The sequence below is a fragment of the Cariama cristata genome, unplaced genomic scaffold (assembly GCF_000690535.1).
Source record: "Cariama cristata isolate BGI_N322 unplaced genomic scaffold, ASM69053v1 scaffold3749, whole genome shotgun sequence".
In the NCBI taxonomy this organism is placed as follows: domain Eukaryota; kingdom Metazoa; phylum Chordata; class Aves; order Cariamiformes; family Cariamidae; genus Cariama; species Cariama cristata.
Genome location: NW_009637262.1, coordinates 2773 through 11640, shown reverse-complemented (window position 1 = coordinate 11640; position 8868 = coordinate 2773). Strand labels below are relative to the sequence as shown.

Sequence of the window (8868 nt, the reverse complement as noted above, 5' to 3'; positions counted from 1 at the left end):
TGGGGGTGGTGGCTTGTGCGGGAATCAACTTTTCTGTGTCTTAGTTTTCCATTTCATGAATAAATTGGTCCAATTCAGTTTGCAGTTGCACATGAGCTAGGACCCAGCATAACACAGGTTGACAGGAGCTGCCTGGCTGGGATAATGGCAGGATAGTTCTTTTCTGATGGCAGCCTGTGGTTGCTTCCGACTAAGTATAATGCAAAGCCACATTCTAAAACTGACATAATGGTTTGGCTTAACAGTTCAGTGCCACCTATAGAGGGAGCTCCCACTTCCCTGCTTTTCCATGTCTCCCTCAACTTTCCTTCAGTCCCTCCTCTCCTACATTTATCTTGCATCAGTTTCTATGGTCAGATTCCCCTTTGCAGACTTGATTCAATTATAAAACACCCTAAGAAAATATTTTCCACAGGGCTAGAGAGGTGAACAGTACAAGCAGTTGCAGCCAGGAGCAGCAGAGGGGAAGAGGAGCAAGTTCACTCCTTTTCTTCATCAAGAAGCTGCTGTTAAATCCGTTTAGCTGTTCACGAAACCACACTCTGATCCCTGATTTTCTGGCTTCTTGCAGAAAGGAGCATACATATGTCAGAATTTATGTTGGATCCCATTTAGTCTACCCTGTCTTTGTCTTTTCCAAAACTCATCGTCTGGAAGAAGAAACCATTTCTAACAATTTTTAATGATGCTAACAGGTTTCAGTGGGTCATTCCTTAAATGTTTTGGGACAGACTAATGGGACATATAATTTTAAGTCCAGTGGTGATCCACAACTCTCCACGACATTTTAAAAGACCTTTTTATAGGTTAGCAAACTCTTAAGCTGTGAGCTATAAAGGATCAAGAACACCTGGAACCATGAAATTAAAATAATTCTAAGTTTTGGCATACGCCAAAAAGGGTGTAAGCACCAGAATATACAGCAATGAGAAAACATTTGCAGAACCCATAAAATTCTAAAGAATGAACCACTTAAGTTAGTTAATAACTTATCTGACAGTTCACATCAGCAGAGATCTCCAGTAACAAATGTGGACTACACATCCTTCCCAAAACTATACTGTTCTTTTCCAGTTTTAAAGCTATTTCCTTCAGCAGTCTTTGCTTCATGGTAAACTGTGCTGAGCACAAGGACCTCTATCTCCTTACCTCGAAAATCTCAAAGCCAGCAATGTCAAGGATTCCAATGAAGGATGCACCCTGTCGCTTGGTCTTATCTAATGCCTTGTTGATACGCATAACCAGCCACCGAAACATCCGTTCATAAGTGGCTTTAGCCAGTGCTTCAATGGCAAAGTCAGCCTAAACAGAAAAAAGACAAAGATCAGGAGTTACGTTATAATCCAAAGGAAGGCACAGATGACACTGTTTTGGCATCTAATGGCCTAGCTGTAGTCTGAGATTTTCTCTCCACCACCAAACTCACTGAACAAGTCTCATTTTAGAGGTTATTCCCAATGAAAAGTAGATGGCACAGCGATAATCCATGAACAAGAGCAAAGATTTTTTCTTACTAAATTAGTGTGTCAAAGCCAAATTTCAGGATCCTGCCTGTTTGAGAAACCAATGCCTGGTATTCAAGAAGAAAAAACATGCCCAGTCACCTCCAAAGACTATAGTAACATAGCGTGTTTCATAGGCCCAAAGAAACGCATTTAAATTCTTTTGTAATTTAGGATTTGTGAAGCCAAATCCCTCCCTCCCGTGTCACTATCCTACCTGTGATTAGCAAAAAAATACTATGTATAGTAAAAAATTAAATATCAAAATGGAAAGGCAGCCTGTGACTATTTCTAGACTTCACTCCCTTCCTAAGCCTTTCCATATTATGGGGGCATGTTTATTTACACTGAGAATAAGGATGTGTCCATAAAGAAGCCATGCAGTGAGTATGCACAGGGGCTTTGCTCCATTGAGGAGGCCACCAGCTCCTAGGTCGTGTTGCATTTAGAGCACAATCTGATTCAAGAGTGTTACAAAATTTACAGTTTCAAGGGTAAGCAGCAAATTCTTCCACTCTAGTAGCTGATCTACTCAAAAATGGTACTTTCTGTATTACAGCAACTTGAAAATGTCATCCTTGCATACAGCACTGAAGGAACTTACTCCCTTGGGATAGCCAGTCACCAAAATTAGGGGAGTTGAGTTCTCTTTTTTTTTTCCTCTCCTTCAGATTAGAAAGTGCTACAGGGACAGACAGATCCTATCTTTATATAGATCAAGTAAGCAAATACTAGAAGCAATATGTATGCTACATTATTCAAGTGTGGTTGCCATACATTGCAGTCAAACACAGTTATTAAACGCTACAGAAACCTCCAATACATTTGTTAGCTTTGTGGCAGCAAGATTAAAGACTAAAATACTTGTTCATTTTTAGAGAATGCATACCTGCTCTTTAGTCTGGGCTTTCTGGACATAATCTCGCCCAACTTTGATGCGAGGAGTCAGGATACCTCTAGTGAAATCAGTCACATTGATACCCAAAAGGTGAGACACTTTCTGAGCAGCTAAAGATAGCAAGAGGAAACAAAGAGATTAATGTTCCTTTGTTTTTATCATAGAAAACAAGGAAAAAAAAGGAAAACATTCCTGCAACTGCCTTCCCAAGAGAGTCATGAAACAGCTTATAGAAAATATTAAATGAAGAACAGGTGGTTGAGACAAAGAAAAGTATCTTCAAAACAAAAAAATACTCCCAAAACTCTCACAACCCATACTACAGGTTATTGAGTTTCTCCAGAAGCCACAAGAGTAAATATGAAGTAATACTCTGATACCACTAAGTCATAACATGGAAGCTTTAGAAAGTTCATAGTCTGTAATCAATTTAAAGATATATCAACTAATGGATTTCTTAATCAAGCTAACTGTTCTGTCTTCATTTACTGATTAGTCTGAGGCAACTCTGTATTTCTGATCCAAGATCCAAAATCCAAATGGTTTACTCTCCTCCCCAAAATGCCATTTAGAGCATATTTTCCATAATAATAATAGTCAAAAATATAAACTTACAGACAAATTAGCAACGTCTTATATTTCTGCAATACATCTATAATGAAGGCCTAAGAGTTAAGTCTTCCAACAGACAGCCTTCTATCATGTGAAACATGGTACTATTCACACATGCAACAGGTAGTGCAATTAAAATACATACATATACTTTATACCCACCACAAAACTATCGACCTTACTCTTACAGTTACAAGTCTACCTACAAAGTCAGCAAAGAACACTCCTTAAAGTCTGATAACATAGGTTTGTGGGAGCAATCATTCCTAGCTTGGTCAACACACACACACGCTACATATTCCAGTAGAGTAATCCCCTTCATCTGGACATCACGTGCGCTTCCTGCCTAGCCCTGTCACAAGGACGGTGCCACATTCCTGCCCATGGGTGGCTGCAAACACCCGCCTGGCAAAACAGTGTGTATTTGAATGAAGGAGCATGTCAGCTCCTTTGAAAAATAATTCATCTTACAGAAAAACAGGACTCCAGCATTCCCTACCTACTGTGATATAATTTTCTACTTGCAAGAACTTCCTGTAGACTTTTTTCTCCATTTTTCTTCGGCAGGGAGCAGGGAAGGAGATTGGTTACCTGTATTGTCTGGCATAGAGGCTTGGTCTGTATTACGCTCCTTCTTGAAGACTATGTTGCCAAGTTGAAGAACACCTGAGATAACCTTCAGCAAACCTTTAAAAATAATAATAATAGCTTAGTGTCAGACATCACCAAAAGCCCTGATATGACCCAGTTAACCTTTCTTGACATGGTTAAGAGACCCTTCCTAATAATAGCTTAGTGTCAGACATCACCAAAAGCCCTGATATGACCCAGTTAACCCTTCTTGACGTGGTTAAGAGGCCCTTCTCAACATCCCAAAGATCTTTCTGGAATTTGGAAAAAACACCAGAGGTAATTCCTCTACATGACTCCCATTCAGGACATACGACTTTCCCTGTCCCTCCTAAGCAAGACTACACAGCCTGGAAATTTACCCATTCTCAACATCACTATAGTGAAGTGGGAGACAGGACTGCAGGTAATGCACCACCCTACAACATCTATATTTTTTGATAAAACATCTGTTCTCTGTTAGAGGGCCAAAATCCACTATTTTCCTCAATGACTACTGTTAAACATAGGAAAGAGACAGTTATTAAGGGTATAAACCAATTAAGAGAAGGAAGATTTTGTTCCTTTAACCCTCTATCACTTTCAGCTCCCTGACTAAGGCCTGTAGTCCATACAGACATACATTATAATGTATGAAGGGCAGCAGGATGGGGGCAAAAGTGCCTATACCATAACTATTACTAATTACATGCTGAACTACCCCACCCATTGCTAACGATACATTCACACTGAATGGTGCACATCACAAAAGCCGCATCAAATGCTAGGACAGGAAAGATATTTTTCAATATCATAGCATCAATTCAATTTTCACTGTGTATCAGTCAAAGCTCACTGCATAATAGCTTCTAGCTGCCTTGCGCAAAGTAAACTGCCAGTCACTTGCACAGGGGATCTTGTACCAAAGACTTTTTTGTCCCCTAATTTCTACCTGTTATAGAAACATTTGTTTTAAAACAATACCCTTTTGATAGCAGAGCAAACAAAGGCTCCATATATGCTACATCAGGACTAACAGAAAAGAAATATATATGTGCTTAGTGGCATGTTAGGAAATTCAGTAGTTTGACAGCTGAATCTGGAGTTCTGGCACTTGGACGGACAGTTTATTTTGATGTTGTCTCATAAAGGAAGATAGTTAGTGTTTAGACTTTACATCAAAATTAAGTAAGCGTATCATCCAGTCAGCTACTGTATGTATTATTCTTCTAAGCCTATAAGGAACGTTAATGCACTTCACACTTTGAACAGGAAGTGCAAAACACTAAAGCTATCTTTGCTGTAGTAGCTGGAACCAATAGCTCATCTATGTGACAGCAAAGACATGCCCTAGAGCATACATTAAAAACCCAACTCAAAAAACTGAGCATAGCAGGACATCCTGACGATAAATTAGGCTGCCACTTCTTTTATTCAGTTTAGGCAAATTTCTTTTCACCTTCATACAGCAGTTTCAGACTCAGATGGTTCAGGATATCAAGAAGTGTATTAAACTGTGGATAATGACAGCGTGGATTTATAGCAGGCTGGACTGTGAAGAGCAATAGTTAAGGCACAGGCACGTATTCCCTACAGCCACAAGAGCTGCAGCCTCCAGCAGAGGAGGTGGTGACCTCAAACCACCACAGACGCTTGCTTCAGTGTAGAGGGAAAAAACAGCCCTAGTTTTAGAAGACCTTATACATTTAGAAACTGAGATTTTGCAGAATACTGGTTTCCAAGCAGTGAGACAGATCATGGATGAGACAGCACAGAGCTCTGGTGAATACTATCACTGCCCTTTGTGCTGGCTGCATGCAATTCTAGCTTCACTGTCATGGTACTGTGCTCCCAGAATCAGACAATATTAATTTCTGATCAGCAGTTCACTGTTAAGCTGGAAATAAAGGCACTACAACCAGGCCATTCTCAAAGTACTAATCCAGCAGTGGTTGGATTAGATACTTTAAAGCTACTGCTTAGGGATAGGGGGAGCACACAAGCCGTGCATTCCACAAGAGAACGAGGGGATTCTTCTATCTTGGATGTGTTATTCATAAACTGGATATACAGCCCTCAGATTGGGAACAAAACCAACAAGTGGAAGCATGTTTTCATTAGCTGCTTGACTTCTAACCTTAACTATATAAACTGAAGCTAAACTGGTACATTCTGAGGTGGGTCACTCCAAAGCCACTAGGTTTATTACTTGCACACTGTTCACTTGGGGCAGGCCAGAAAACGGACACCAGACAAAACAAAACCAACAAAAATCCAAACCAAGCAAACCAAAAAAGAATGCCAGAATAAAAAAAGTTCCAGAGAGATATCTGTTCCCTCTTTCATTTCCTTGCATTTTCAAGCCCTTCAGAGGATTCATACCTATCTGCTCCTCATCTGGGATGCCCATGATCTTCATTGCCTCCATGGTTTCCAGAAACATATCTTTGTCTTGCTGACCTGGGATTGTAACATGCCCATTGGAAAGGAAGCGGTATTTGTTGTAAGGTTCCAGCAGCAGATCAGCTTAGGAGAGAAATGAAAAAGAAATTACTATGGGTTTTTCTTTTTTTTTTTTTTAATTTTTAAATAGACAAGAAGCTACCACTGAGATCAAATTTTTGACTTGCATATGCTAGCAGGTGCTGGATGAATCTGGGATTAAGCCCAGTTTTACTGTAGGCTGAGCATTTAATATATTTTAGATAAAATCAGAGGTTTTTTGCCTTATTTCCTTCCACTCTGTCCTCTGGACTACTCCACCAAAGCAATGTCAATCATCATTATGCTCTAAGTCTATAAGAGGCAGGGATTAACTTGAAAGTAAATTTGCCTTTCATTTCAGACACCTCATTTGTTTCAAGTCAGGTGAAAGTTAACACATAGCTCTTGAAACAGTAGCAACTATGAGAAAAGTCCTGTCCTTCCTCCAGATCAATTTGTAGCTCTCGCACAACATGGACCCTAATTACTAGGCTGAGGTATTAAAGCTAGGTGCACTAGGATCCTAGACTTCTAGAGCGGCTTAGGTGCTAGCAGCTTTGCTCCATTCAGTTAAATGCAGAGTACATCACAGTAGGACCAGTCCCTGCACTAGAAGGGTTTACAACATGCATGACGAGACTAAACATGGGACACTGATTTAGAAGGAAGGGCATAGAGTCATTACTGGCAGGAACCAGAGAAGCAAGTTTTCAAGATCTGAGAAGCGCAGGGGGAGGACAGAGGGATGTACGAGTGTACCGAAGAAGTGGAGGAGGGGTGACCACATCTAAAAGGCACAGTCAAGAAACTGTGAAGGAACAGGTCCTAGCCTACAAGTGTTTTGGACCCTCTGTCGTTGTGATGAGGGAACTCCATAGTTACAACAAAATCATACTTACTCTTCAAATGCTCCCCTGCCCCAGATAGCAGGTAGTAAAAGATGTGGAAGGTTCTCTCCTCTTTGGCTTGACGAATTGCACGTGACTTCTCCAGCAGATCTTCAGAGAGTCAAGGCATATGGTAGGACATACAAATCCCTTCCTATTCTATAGCAGGAGAAAAAACTCATGCTACCTGATGTTCTCCTAATGCCAAGTAACAGAGGTATTGATTTAGCAATCACTATCAGTCAACAACTCACTGAGCTTCTGGTCTCAGTTCTGACAGCCTTTGAATGATGGCTATGATAACAGAGACTTAACTGATAAAGAACAGTGGCCATCCATCCCTACTTGCCTTGGACAGAAGTGAGAACGGCTTATGAAATTCCAAAGCTGTTCATCTTATCACAGTTTACGGTTCCATTTTAGCCTCCTAAGATTAGAATTCATTCATTCAGAAAAGATTTCCACCATGATCACAAAGGTCACAAAATACTATATGAAGAAACGGGAAACTACAACAGTAATCTTGCTAGTATAAATTTGAATGCTTCCTACGACTTTCTCAACCTGACAAACAGAAAGTCAGTTGTAAAGAGATTGGTAGGTACCATTATTGCCACCTCTATAGCCTTTAACTTCTCCTTTTAAGCAGTTACAGAAAGGATACAGGTCTCGATATTGGCTCCAACAATGTAGCCGTTGACGTCAAAGTTGATTCTGATGAACTTGCCCTAAGAAGAAGATAATAGCATTAAAATTAGTATTCATTCTACCTGGTAACAGCAGTAAAACAGCAAAAGTAAGCCTTCACTTTTTAATCCAGGAAAGGAAATTCAGAACAGGTTAGGCAGGTTTTAGGCAAAACATAAGGTCAGCCAATAGGCAATACCTGCTGATCACAACAGCGATTTAATAAACAAGACACCAAACACTTTCAGACATTTCTGACATTCAGACAATTCAAATTCAATGTGTTTCAGCCTAGATTTCCCACAATTAGAGTCCCTTCAGTTTCATATGCTTTATCATCTAGACAATTCCACCTCCCTCAACGTTAGCTTCAACCACTTTCATTTACTTCCAGCTCTAGCTCCCCTATCTGCCTCTCAGACACTGTCCACTGCTCTCCAGAGTAAGCAAAATGAGGACCGGTATTTGCTCTCCACGATAAAATTGACAGTAATAAGCTTACAATAAAAATTAGCATAGATGATCCTGGCACAGGGTCAGGTTCCTTCATTCCAGAGACCTATCAGGTCTATTCTGGATAATTCACGGAATGAAATTCACTTCTCAGATTAATTTGAAGGATGTCACTCACAGACAGTTGTCCTACCCCTGTCCTATCCCTGACAGCAATTCACCCAAAAGCAGACCAAGTCTTTCCTCCGGCAAGTGTAGAATACTGGCACCCACACTGGACAGTAATACTCACAAATCTTGAGGAGTTGTCATTCTTTACTGTCTTCGCATTTCCAAAGGCCTCCAGGATGGGATTAGCCTGGAGCAACTGTCTCTCCAGTTCTCCCTAGAGAGAAATCAGAAATTAATAAAGTAGGTAGCGGTTCACTGCATTAACCTTGGGTCAAACCAGCGCTGAAGTTTCAATTCAGACTAGCTTGGCGTCTGTTGTAGAGAAGCCATATTAAACCTTAGGAGATGATCCCTTAAACCTTCAAAGGAGACTCATTAGTTATCTGAGTAAAGCAGAAACATTCACAAATATGCCTTATTCCCTTCCTCAACACAAGGACATCCCAGTGCTGTCTGTTAACAAGAAGCCCTTTAAAGCCACTTGGCCATAATGTCTAACAGACTTCCCAGGATCAAAGCAAAACACCATACCATCCGAGATCAGGCCCTCATCCCAGAAGTGTCT

The 8868-nt window shown here is 40.5% G+C and overlaps 1 protein-coding gene across 1 annotated transcript in view; it reads right to left on the bottom strand.

Moving 5' to 3' along the window:
* The window catches only part of MYH9 (myosin, heavy chain 9, non-muscle), a gene marked incomplete at its 5' end in the record, with an annotated part of 34074 nt that extends 25557 nt beyond the window's left edge, over positions 1-8517 (bottom strand). Inside the window, 7 exons of the mRNA XM_009708224.1 lie at positions 1150-1302; positions 2392-2510; positions 3604-3699; positions 6004-6147; positions 7005-7103; positions 7657-7720; positions 8425-8517. Coding sequence (XP_009706526.1) covers positions 1150-1302; positions 2392-2510; positions 3604-3699; positions 6004-6147; positions 7005-7103; positions 7657-7720; positions 8425-8517 — 768 coding nt within the window. The remainder of the gene's footprint in view (positions 1-1149; positions 1303-2391; positions 2511-3603; positions 3700-6003; positions 6148-7004; positions 7104-7656; positions 7721-8424) is intronic.
* Positions 8518-8868: the final 351 nt, after the last annotated feature.